The sequence below is a fragment of the Halichoeres trimaculatus genome, unplaced genomic scaffold, assembly GCF_033239565.1.
Source record: "Halichoeres trimaculatus isolate MK-OKI-2021-1 unplaced genomic scaffold, fHalTri1.1 fHalTri1_scaffold_19, whole genome shotgun sequence".
Classification (NCBI taxonomy): Eukaryota; Metazoa; Chordata; class Actinopteri; order Labriformes; family Labridae; genus Halichoeres; species Halichoeres trimaculatus.
In genome coordinates, this window is record NW_027437197.1 from 10,325,241 (window position 1) to 10,338,003 (window position 12,763).

Below are 12,763 nucleotides of genomic sequence, written 5' to 3' on the forward strand. Positions count from 1 at the left end.
AAATTGACATTTATTACCACAAAAACACACAAAAGTACAGAAAATTGGTACCGCTGAGCACCGATACTGATTGCCAAGTACCAGGCATCAGTAATGTATTGTTTCAAATGTGAAATGTGCCCAACTCTGGCTGGAAGTAAGCCATGTCTAACCAATCCTCCTGTGTCTCACAATGAGCTTCAGCCTACTTGAAATGTCACAAGCATCTGTCAGAATCTGTCCCATTTACTTTTACTTCCGGAAAGGTAAACGTGTACTTCATGGTACATTGTTACTATTTGTGTCCCCACGAGTTGGAATCAAATGTTACAGTGTGGTATTACATAATAAACCAAACTCATTTGTAGGCTGATATAGACAAATCTCAGAAGTATGAAAGTGCACTCAAAGTATGTTTTGAGTGAGCTACACATAATTAATTCTCGATTCTCCTCAGATTGTTGCCCAAACAGTGACTGAGTAGCCAAAAACAAAACTCCAATATAAAACTGACAATAATAGTTTGAAATGCATCATAAAATCGGATATAAACACTTCCCCTCCTACCTTTAACTGTCTCTGCAAGAGCATCCGCACATTTGGCTCTGTGGGAAACCACTGCCTATGTGAGCATGACTCAATCTCAGATAATTTTGGGGAAATGAAGCCAAAAATCTGTTGCCTTCCTAATTGCTATAAAGCTTGTCTGTGAATGGGATTACAGGGATGTAATGTTGCTATTCTCTCCCCTTTATGGTCATTAAGTTGTGTGTTTGTAATAACTAACTGACCTCCTGCTGTGTGATCTTTCTATCAGGGGCAGGATTCGTTACAACAGCTCTCACTTAAAGAGACACAGGATACTGTGACTGAAATGTCACCCTGCTGTTCTGTGGAGGAGTGTGCAGGGCTAAAAGAAAGACCTGAGAATCAGAATGAATCACAGATCTTTGAACTCACATAGTTTAGATTTAAATGTCAGAAATTCAAGGTATGATCCCTCGTCCTCTTTGTTGAATGAAATCAAAGCTTTCCTTTTTCACTTTGTCACATTTTATCTACAAAAGACACCAAAGTCCAAGTGCATGGTTTACAAAAATCACTTTTCACCGTCGGTGACATGCCTTTGCTCTGAAGCAAAACTGCAGCACAGGTTTTGTCCCTTACAATAATTTGATGTTATGAAAACGGCTGTAAATATTTTTGTTTACACATATTGGATCAAGTATTTGATCATAAGCACAAACTCACTTTTCACTGTCAACATTACCAGGTGGTGGTTCTTAACATCACCGCTTCCAGGTGAGTAATGAATGTTATTCCTTTTTTTTTTTCTTTTTCAATTTGAAACTCTTCAAAAAGGGCATTTAAGTCTTGAATACATGCTTTGAGCTTTTGTTCAATGAGCTGCAGTGACAGGGTACAGTTTAGTTTGCTAATATGGTGCTGTCTTTATAATTAACAAGAGTCCTGTAGATTTAACAGACACTTTAAGTTCTTGTAGCTTGTGGCTGGTAGAACCAATTTTTTTTGTTGTAGATATGCGATTACAAACAAATCCAAATGGACTCAGCTCTCCCTCAGCGAGCAGGAAGAGGGAACATAATGAATGATTCTTTGCGTTCTTCTGATGTGTATATTAATACATGTGTTTTGATGAATTTGAGATTATATTTGCAGAGAGTGCTGACACTTTCACTTACATTATTTTTACATGGAGCATTGTGACATAACTTGTCAAGCAGGTGGTGCTAGCATTGCCCTTTCTTACAGTTTTATAACAGGATCTTACAGTATCTCATGTCATATTGAAAAAGTGTTTCAATATAGAACAATCACAGCAAGTTAACTTTGCAGAAAAAAAAGTGACAAAGTCTCAGGCCAAGGGAAAAACACAAACTTTATTCTCTTCTTTTTACAAAACATCTCAGAATCAGCCTCCATAAATAATGAACCAAAATACAGACCTCCAAAGGCAAAGGATAAAACTTACCAGACAAGTGTTCTCAATAAGCATCAAATAGTGCTTCACTTTATTTTTTTGCTGCTCTAGCACAGTAACCAAAAAGTGTTAATGCATGACTAAAATGATAAAGTAGCATGGTGAGAGGTGTTCAGAACTGGGAATGAGCCATGAAAATGTAACCCAAACAATGATGATGAAAAAGCAACAGATGTTCACATAGTGGCATAGTTGCATCATGGTTAGCCTGCCTGCACACAACCTTTACAGGCTTTAAACAACTGGTATGCACACTTTACAGGAGACAGGAAGTATTTAAATGGCACAATTCTGTAAATAATAAATGAACTTTAATTTAAAATTAAGAAAAAAAAAGTTCTTTGTCAGCTTTTCCTCAGTTTGATCATCTTAACTACACCAGGATGCAGCCAGATGAGCTCTGACATACAGGATTATATGTGTAAAGTAAATATGTCAACATGTGAAAATGTTAACATGTTGGTGTAAAGCAGCCATGTTTCAATGAAAATGTATAAATCAACCATGACCGATGTCGAATAATATGACACTGTGCTTTAACTGCACATTGTATCCCCCAAAACCTCTTTTATATTATCTTCAGTCAAAGTTATGCATATCAGACTCTGAGTACTTGCATTCAAGTAAGGTGGGCTGAAAACAGAAATTGTAATCAATAGAATGTCATGTTTGCTTGTGAAAGATAAATACTGATTATTCTTCATGTATGATCTTCATTAAGGCAACCCTTTAATTACAAACCATTTATGCATCTGGTGTGATAAACTGGAGTACTGAGGGAATTTGGGTCATCTCCACCTCCCTGAATGTTAAAAAACTCAACCCCATTGATAACGAAGCATTCTGCTCTCTAAATGAATCACTCCTCCCCCTAATCCTCTGACCTGATTTTCAGAATAGACACCCTAAAAAGTGATTTTAATTAAGTAAGAAGTATAAATACTTGTTTTTTAAGCATATTGTGTAATACATTCAGCTTTTATTAGCTTGGGTATCTGAACGTGTTAGTAAGAGAGGCCACCTTCTCTTAACAGATACCAGATGTAACCAAGGAGATGATGTATAACATGGCAACTGCAGAGAGGGTCATAACATGTATGTATAAGTAAGGCTTTCATCTAGCTTGATTTACTGATATAACCTGTAAAAATGCTTCAGGTTGTAGATACATACATCAAGACATACGTTTCCAATGTGTCATACATGCTTACGTGGTTCACGTCACATTCCTCTTAGGGTATGTTGTTACTAAAGTGTGTGTTTGACATCCAGGGGAACAGTGTAGGAAATCATACATTATTGACTAGTAGACCCTTGCCTCTCTGGAGCTTTAACCTCCTTTGACGGAGAAAGATGGCAGACTTAAATTAGACACGTGTGACGGCAAATATACATTAGTCAATTCTTAGACATTTCTGTCAAGCCCATTTGCTATGAGGTGGCAGCATGAATAACATGATTACATCTTGGTGGAGTATAGGTGAATAAAGTGGAGTTTATTTATAGCATGCATCTTTGAATTCACTCCTCGCTGCAGCCAGTTGCCTATTTTCATTTTCAAACCCAATCTTTCTGTCACGTCTCATATAAAACCCATAAAAGACTGATATGTGTGCGTTTCAGTGGAAGTTTATTGACTTGCACCTTTGGGGTCGTTTTCAAATAGGAGACAGATTGACACTCATAAATTGACTGTTTATGGTGTGATACATTTGCATTCACCGTTCAGTCTTGTTTCAACCTGTTTGATGCTAAAGTAAACATCAAATGTGGACGGTTTTGTGTGTCATGCAGACAAATCTGTTGTGATCATCAAACACAAAGACACACAGGCACACAGTACAGCACTGATTCAAGTATGGCAACAGTGTGAAGTGTATGATAATGGCATCTTATTGACACAGGTTTTGCATTCGTTTTAATATGCAATACAAATGTGTATGTAGCCTCACAGCCTTTTGCATTCACTTACAGGTGCCTGCAGTGCAAAAAGTAAAGGTAAAGTGACAAAACGTGAGGTAAAACAAAGCGTTGCAGTGTGTGAGATGCCATGAAAGGTACTAGAGGGTCAAAAAAGTAAAGCAACCTTTCAGAATGTGAAGCAACAAAGCTGTGGATAAATGTGAGGAATCCTATTGACTGTGCAGATACACATGTTCACAGGAAACTCTATAACTTATACAAGTTAAAATCACTCAAATATAAGAACAGTCAAACACAGAGAAAAGAATAAACTAGGTGCAATGCCATTTGCTCAAGGGTCATGTGATGCACTGAGGGAAGATGGGTAGAAACTAGAGAGTGCCCATTCCAGTGACTTCAGACGTCAGCCTAAAACAGTTCAAGGGAGGTGGAGGGAGGAGGAGGAGGAAGGGGAAGGAGGGAAGGGTAGACAGAGAAAATAAAACAGCTGTGAAAGGAGAACTTTCCCATTGAAGTGAAAGTTATGCTGCAATGGCTGGCTGTGTGATCCATTACTGGCTGACACCTGTAGGGAGGGGGTTTTAGCCTCAAAACTGACATAAAGTTGAGCTGTTTCCTTCTGCTATAGCATTAAACATCTAAAATATGTTGATACAACCATGCACTTCTTATCTCTTTCTGAAGCCATGCAGTGGTTAAAAAAAAAAGCAAATAAAAGTGATCCGATGTAAAACCACAGTTTTTCCCTACAGAGTCTGAGTCACCACATGACTCTTCATTCAAAAAGCATTGCTTGAGTGGTAGCATGGGTTCATTTTTTGACTTTTTGTCTGATTTTGCATTTTTTAAGTATTTTATTCTTTCAAAACATTGAAACAAAAGGACTTGAAAGGCAAATGTCTAATATAGTAATGACAATAACATAATTATTCTCAGAACGAGGCATGCTAATTAAATACTCAATGGAATAGTTTGACATTAATGAACATATGCTTTGATTTGTTGCAGAAAGTTAGACAAGATAAATACCTCTGAGATAGTTAGCTTAGCTCCTTTCTCCCCTCTGATTGAAGCCTACTCTGGCTATATTTAATATCATACACTCTTCACTTTTTGGGCTTGTTTAGCTTAACCTGAACAAAGCTAATTCCTGATAGAAATATCATTTACAGGTTCTCGTTAGTATATTTTGTGATGTGGGAAATAATTGTTAGATTAGATACAACAGTGCCAAGCAACCACAATCACGATTCTGGATAAAAATAACAAATTTGTTTACAAGAATATATTTTTTTTTCCAGAATATCAAGTGTTATTATTGTGTATTTCACCAAGCTTTGGTATATGTTGATATTTGGTATTTGTATGGTGAGCAAAAGCAGGTCTGATGCACTCTGGCTTGATGACAGATGGATTAGCAGTAATCTGAAAATATTTAACAAATCTCTTTGCAAGTTTAGCTAACAAATGGCTCTTGATCCCAAGTTTTACCTTGATACATAATCTTTCCCAAGCTGTGTTACAAGAAGTTGGATGTCCTGAATTCCTGAAATACACTGGAAATGATTGATCTGACCTCTGCTCAGCAAACCCACATTATAAAAGTTGTTTTCTTTCCCCTTTAGGATAGACCTGACAAAGTTAGCATTTTGAGGAAACTTAAGAATCATAAAATTTGTGCAAATTGCATGAAAACAAATTTATTTTCCAGGTTTAATCTTCTTAAGTTAGCCAGAGTGAAGTGTCTGTGTGTCCACTGTTGAACTAAGATCTACTGGTTACTGAAAATGATAAACAGGTGCTATCCTGGGGGACATGCTGTATCAAGAAATTATAGTGGTGATGTTGCTAACCTAAACCACAACATGCTGGCTTAACTGGAACTCCTGATAAGCAGACTTCTGTTCCCAGGGGTATGCAGTGCCTTATGTTGATGATAACAGCTGATGGGATCAGTGAATGGATTAATAAGATTTGGAGGTGCTGACTGGTTTTGGACCACTCCAAGTAAGTTATTACTCCTTTTTCTAGCAAAAGATAAGCTAAGCTAACCATTCCCCTGATCAATTAATTGATCTTCATACCTTACCCAAAGCATGTCACATATAATGTCAAACTCTTCTTTAAAGGTTACACTGGCTACATCCATTTCAATTAAATCCCAGTGTTAATCTGGCTTTTACTGAAGGTCTCCCACTGGCTAACACTGACGAGTTTTACAAAACAAAAGGGATCTAAGGGTTATTTTATGGGATAACACATAGAGGGTAATTGTGAAACATTGGTTTGGATGTTAGCTTTCAGTGAATAGAACCAGATTTGGTGTGACTTCAGGATGTAGTCATGGATGAGGGGTCATTCCACATGGCAGCCACGTCCCTGAACCTGCCATTGGGATTGTGGGAAAGTAATAGCCATTAGTTTTTCAGAGGTCTGCTGCCTGAAAGGTTCTGAAGAAGTCATAAATATAAAGTCCCATTTAAGGAGCATGTGGCTTCTGCGCAGCTTCTGGACAGATAACACCTGACTTTGAGGTTAGGCATTCGTGGACATCAGTGAGGGACAGTTTCCATATGGCTCTGGGTGATATATTTATTCCCTTTGTTGATAACAAATCCAGAGAATATGGAGAAAGAAGCAGTGCATAGTTTAAGAATTCATATGGAAAATATATTCCTCTGTAGTTTGGTGTGACGTATGGTATAGTATTATCAAGGCTTTTATTATCAAGCCCACAACTTAACACTTTGCTTATGAATTATTGCCATTAATGGCTAATGTGAAAATACCTCAGATTTCAGTCAAACCTGCTGAACAAGGCAATACTTTTTGTGAGGTTTTATATAGTTATTATGAAGATTCGGCCTTATTTTGTTGAACTACAGCAGGTTTTTCACATTAAAATATTTTTGAATAGATCATTAAATAAATTTGTCTGCAGGTTGTGCTCACAAAGCCGCAGCATGTCTCAAGAGCAGGCAGTGCTCTCATCAGGCACTTCCTTGTGCTGGCTCAAACATAATGCATCTCAATGTCTACACTTGGTTGGAAATAAGTAGCAAAAGTAGAAAGAAACAAGAATATCATGAATATCCACATTATTCATGGACATATCTGCCTCTTGTCAAAGCATGACAGACATTGTGCAATTTCTGGCAATTCATCAAAGTATTAGTGTCAGGACTGTCAAAATGAAACTGGAGGGATATTTTTTATTCCTTTCAAACAGAACAATCGCTGTTGAGGTTTTCTTGGATCTTCTTGGGCTGTGCTACATCCCTGCTGTAAAAGTTAAAGGGTTACCTGGCATTGATGAGATACTGTGCCAAGCTGATGTTCGCGGGGGTCCCTGTGATGGTGATCTGGCGCTCTGATGAGCCCTCCATAGCGTTTGCAATTTTGATCTGTGCCCCAGACATCTGTCGAATCTCATTTATTTTGGTTCCCTGGCGTCCAATAATACAGCCTATTAGCTGGAAAAAAAGAGGAGAAATCTTTGAACCTGTTGGCAGGAACTCTCAGTGTTGGCTTCATATCGTTTAATACATGTTATAAGATGTTTTGATGATACAAAGTATTATAATGGCTTATGAAATGGTCTTGTTTTAATTCAAATCTCATCCTTCAGGAAATTAAGTGTGATTGATGGTAACATGGTCAAAGAATCAGCTGAGATGTGGGTTCTCTGCTGTGCCAGCGGTAAGAAATGAAATTAGAAAGATCAATGGTGTTAATGGCATCAGTCATTTGTTCTCATAAGATTAAATGAGTTTTAAGGACATGATTATTTTTATAGCGTAGGCTTCTTTTGTGAAACTGTTTCTTTTATGATTTAATTAAATAAGAGCCATCCTCAAAATGTCTGTTGATTGGATCGTTGTTCATAGTCATGTAAACACAAGAAGTAGGACATTAGACCTTGACAGAAATCAGTCTTTATGTGCCATTTATACATGATATGCCAGTTGACTGATACAGTCAGTTGATTATTTTCCTAGAACATGCTGTACAGCGTTGTAGTTCATTTGAGTCCAAGTACAAGTATGAGCCTACAGTCCAAGTTGAACCTTTGGAATCAAGTCCAGTCACAATTGGGACTCAAATTGAACTCAAGTCCAAGTCTTGCACTGAATATCTCAACCCTGCTTCAGTCAGCTATCCCAAAAAGGCTTTACTTACATCGTTAGGAATGGTGAGTTCATGGGTGCTGGCTGGTGGACTGGCATCCAAACCTGAATTGGGGAGCAATGACAAAAAAAGATTGGACTTTGAGAGGTTACTTAAGCAGGGTTGGAACCTCTGAATACCATATTTTGATCTGTTGGAAGAGAGTCTTTTTGCTTTATTTCCAAGATTTTAAAAAAGGGCTTAATGTTGCTTGTATATTTAGGAGCTTTTCACACACAGCTACAGCCAACAAGGATTTCCCTTGGCTTTACTCGCAGACTGGTGGTGAAGTAAAACAACTAAGCTGTTGGCTTTTGTGGGTTTGTAAAACTTATCTTCATTTGATGCTGTTTTAACATTTTATTACAAATATTTTTGTCACAAGCTTCTAAACTAAGAGCAGGTGGTCCAACATTTGATTATTAGCTAGATGGAAACTTTGATGACTAAGAACTTCAAAAAAGTGACTTTGCATTGAAAATGAATACGAGGTTAGCTGTCTGAGGTCTATGTTTTGGAGGCTTTGGGAATTTGCTCTCAGATGGAGGGTGATGGTACAATTAATCCTCTTGTTGAACTGTCAAACCATCAAACTCTACTGTATCAATCAAAACACTTTTAGAATTTTCATTGTACGTCCCTCAAGGTAACTGGAAAACAATAAGTTTATGTTCTTGAGAAGGATCATCTATTCTACTATTTTATATTACTTGTACATACAGAACTCAATACCTTAAAAAAAAGGCAACAAAAAAGTAAAGAAAAGAAACTTTCTCTTGTTGTGGCTGACCCGAAACCGGAAGTGATTAAGGTAATTAAAGCCCATCCACCTGAGAAGAAAAACAAACCATGGCTCTGCTTTAAAGTTATATGGTGTGAAGGTGTTTATTCATTACTTTGTATTACTGGAAAAAAAAAATAGAAAAAGCCACAAAGCTGCCATATGGTGGAGTATATCACTTGAGCTTTTAAAAAGAAAAAAAGTGGAAACAGGCTGATGTGTGAGGTGCCAGCAGAAAAAAAATATTGAACTGGATCCAAATACTTGTTCAATTAAAACCACAATCTGAAGGGTGAAACTAAGCAAGGCCTGATCCTGATCTTTGATTAGTCCAAATATGATCTTACCTTCACCATTAGGATCAATTAAAACCACAATCTGAAGGGTGAAACTAAGCAAGGCCTGATCCTGATTTTTGATTAGTCCAAATATGATCTTACCTTCACCATTAGGATCAGTTAAAACCACAATCTGAAGGGTGAAACTAAGCAAGGCCTGATCCTGATCTTTGATTAGTCTAAATATGATCTTACCTTCACCATTAGGATCAGACGAGCACTTTTTTCCTTTCTTTTTTTTCACCAATATATATCTTGTTGCAGCTATTTTTATCAATGTTCAAGCACATGGACTAGTCTATCTGGAGCTTTTTCTCCCCCAGGTCGGCATGGTTTGTCACAATATGACACATTGTGCCCTGACTCTAGATGCCTATCCAACCATTCAATTCAGCCTGAATTAAATTATTCAGTTGTCTACCTGCCAGTCTTCCCCCTTTTTGCTATCCCTCTACTCATATACTCATTGCACATGACTGAAGTATCCACAGGGTTTGATAGACATGCAGCCTAAGCTAAAGAACTACTTCCAAAATATAGCACAGAAAGACAGCTGGACACACCAACTATGCAAAATGGTGCAGTCCTTTAGTAGTATTTAAATAATGTTTCTTGAACTGGACTTCCAGCTATGTTCCCGCTGTTCACATCCCCGTTCTTTGTGGGAGTCAGCTGAAAGAAGGGCATGGAAACTTTCACAATCTAGCTTACTATCACTGGTTTCTCCAAAGTCGCCTACCTGAGTTTGAAATCCTTGCATGTATTATGGATAAAGCCACATTGCTTCACAAGAAGCTGGAGGATAATAAATTCAAGCACTGCTCCTTCATGAGTTCGCTGGCTGATGCATTGCAATTGAACATGTGAGTTGTGACATACAGGCGTATGGAGCCATTTGAAACAGTTCAGTTCAGCTGCAAGGACATTTAGTTGGTCATCATACAACAATGTGGCTGGTCTATTTCCCCGGCAGTTTTTATCTTAATGGAAAGCGAAACAACCTGGAAATATGTAAGAGGGAGGATGTATCCTGTTGCCAAGTGATAATCCAATTTGAATAGATAATTTCAATGTGAAGCCCAGTGTCACTTCCTGTTGTCTTTCACTGGTATAAAGTCAGACAGAGCCAAGAGGGAAAAATATACATGAAAAATCAAAAGAAGGAGAGAAACCACAGGGACCAAGTCATGCCAAAAGAGAGATAAGGTGGAAGGTAGGGAAAGAGTTTCTCTGGATGCTCAAAGAAGGAGTTTATCTACAGGGACTCGTGGGTACGTACCAGGGAAAGCAGGGGTGGTCTGTCCGAGAGGGGTAAAAGGGGTTTGCTGCATAGCCAACTGGTGGAGCTTGGTCAACTGCTGAAGGGTTAGGAGGGAAAGTAGAACTAAGAGGTTACTGTTACACAGGACACACTGAGAAATGAAGCCAAACAAAACTCGAGTGAAGAGACAGTGAGGAGAGGAAGGTCATGACACAGGGAGGTGGAGGACGAAAAGTAAGAGAGAAAGAGATACAGAGAGAGGGTGACTGCCTGTGATGTTGCAAATGTATAGGTAGCTAGATTATTTTCTGACTAAGGTAAATCCCAAGTCTGCTGTTTGATATTCCCGCTGCCCCCGACCTAAAACAGCTGTTTTCTGTTTGTTCGGACTTGCCCTCTTGCAGGCCAATCAGATGCTCTTATCTCTGGCCTGAGAAGCAAGAGATGAGAGAAGGCATCAAGGAATCCTTTTACTGACCTCTTACTGGATGTTCCTTAATCACCTATTGATTGGATGCCGTAGCTGATTCAAGCATCATGTAGGAGAAAGAGCAATCACTGAACAGACCAACAAAAGGCCTTGAAAGAGACCAGAACAGACAATACGTCCCTGTCAAAGCTCAGTCATGCCACTGCTTGGGAGGAAGTAATAGAGATATAACAGAGGTAGAAAAAGAATCCTTGAACAGAAGAGCTTAAAGAGGGGGAATTATCATTCATTGTCATATTTCAAATATGAATGTAAAATCGCAATGCTGGATGTCTGTACTTGATGTGTAGATTTTCAAACTGGAATTTGTCTGTGAACTGCTAAAAACAGTACACTCAAAAAAAACCCATGAGATTCTGACAGGCCTCCAGAGGGCTGGCCAGTCTAAGTGAAAGGAGTTTGGGGAGCAGGAAACCATGAAAAATTAGCAACTCAAATGTTTCAAAACATGGCTGAAATATGACTTTTTATGTTTTTCTTTAACTTGAAAAATTTGAATTGTATGGAGCTGTATATCACGTAAAGGTCCTATGGGGGTACCAGAGGGACAGTGTAGAGCTTTAAAAAAAAAGAGCATAATGCCCCCTCTTTAAAGAGTAGAAAAGTGCTGCCTGTTTGTGACTATGAGGTTATTCAGACCTCAAGTAATTGGATCATTGGTGTGCAGCTGTGAGCGCAAGTGTCCACACTTGTAAAATCACATTTCTTGAAATACATCTCCAGTGACCACTTCTAACCAGATCTTGTCTCTCACTTGTGAGCAAATAGCTTTAAAATGTAGAGTGGCTAGTGGTTACCAAAATGTTGCTGTTGAGCCACATTAAAGAAAAATAGCTTAATATTCAAAGTACTGGACTGAAAAGCTGTGTGTCCTGCTAATACATGAAGAAAACTGGGGTTAAACTACTGATATATATTTGATAAACTACATCACCTAGCTAAAAACATGTCCTTTTAAACAAGTATACTTGATTCTTCACCCTCTCCTTTTTGCCCCTTTATGCAGGACCCCTTGAGAGAGATAACGCCAAGGAGAGGGTGCAAGTGAGGGAAAAAATCAGAGAGACTTGGGATGTACCCCATGTCCTTGTCTTTTTAATATTCTCCAAATTTAACTTTTTAAACCTCAATGACAAATAACTCCACCCCAGAGCACATAAACCAGGAAAAATTCTGCATTGCTCCAGCAATTATCATATCTCCTTCAAGTTAGCACCTATGACTCAGAAGACGAAAACCTCTAGTTTAACATGCCTGTTACAGAACTCACTCTCCACCTGACATGGACACATCCGTCCCCCCGCTGTGTATCATTTCCATCAGGACTGACGAAAGACGGATGCTCTTCCCTTTCTAAGAGGAGTTTTAATGAGGGTAGAAGAAAGTGTCAAGCCTGTACTTGAGCGATTGTGGCGTCAACCAGTACCTCCAGTGGCATCAATCACAGCCTAACTTTGAATTAGTGGATACGACACAAGGTATCTCTGAAGATGCTCTCACGACAAGGACAGATGAAGGAAGATTATTAATGGAGACTATATGGTCCATTTGAATCAAATGGGTGTCTTAAACAAAAACTGCCTCTACTGTCTTTTCCTTTCTCTTTATCACCAGCAGTGTTTTGTTATCTAATAGATCTGGTAACAGTTGTAAGGCTCTATTTCACCTTAATCCCAAAAGGACAGAGATTTTGTAAGTTTTAATTGATGATTTGCCTCTAAATAACTCCTGAGAGCTGGCAGTGTATGGACTCAAATGTGTCCTTCTGTTTTAAATTACATATACTTCTGAAACAGATCTTCAGTGGGTAGAAAACAGAGTC

General features: G+C 38.4%; 1 protein-coding gene across 6 annotated transcripts in view; it reads right to left on the bottom strand.

Moving 5' to 3' along the window:
- Positions 1-1,867: 1,867 nt before the first annotated feature.
- The window catches only part of pcbp3 (poly(rC) binding protein 3), a 54,843-nt gene continuing 43,947 nt past the window's right edge, over positions 1,868-12,763 (bottom strand). For 3 of the 6 annotated variants that reach the window (XM_074694252.1, XM_074694251.1, XM_074694246.1), the window contains 4 exons: positions 10,470-10,548; positions 8,084-8,136; positions 7,208-7,377; positions 1,868-6,289 (listed from right to left, as the gene is read on the bottom strand). In XM_074694252.1, coding sequence (XP_074550353.1) covers positions 6,235-6,289; positions 7,208-7,377; positions 8,084-8,136; positions 10,470-10,548 — 357 coding nt within the window. In that variant the 3' untranslated portion in view covers positions 1,868-6,234. The remainder of the gene's footprint in view (positions 6,290-7,207; positions 7,378-8,083; positions 8,137-10,469; positions 10,549-12,763) is intronic. The other 3 variants (XM_074694247.1, XM_074694250.1, XM_074694249.1) reach the window with 3 other exon arrangements.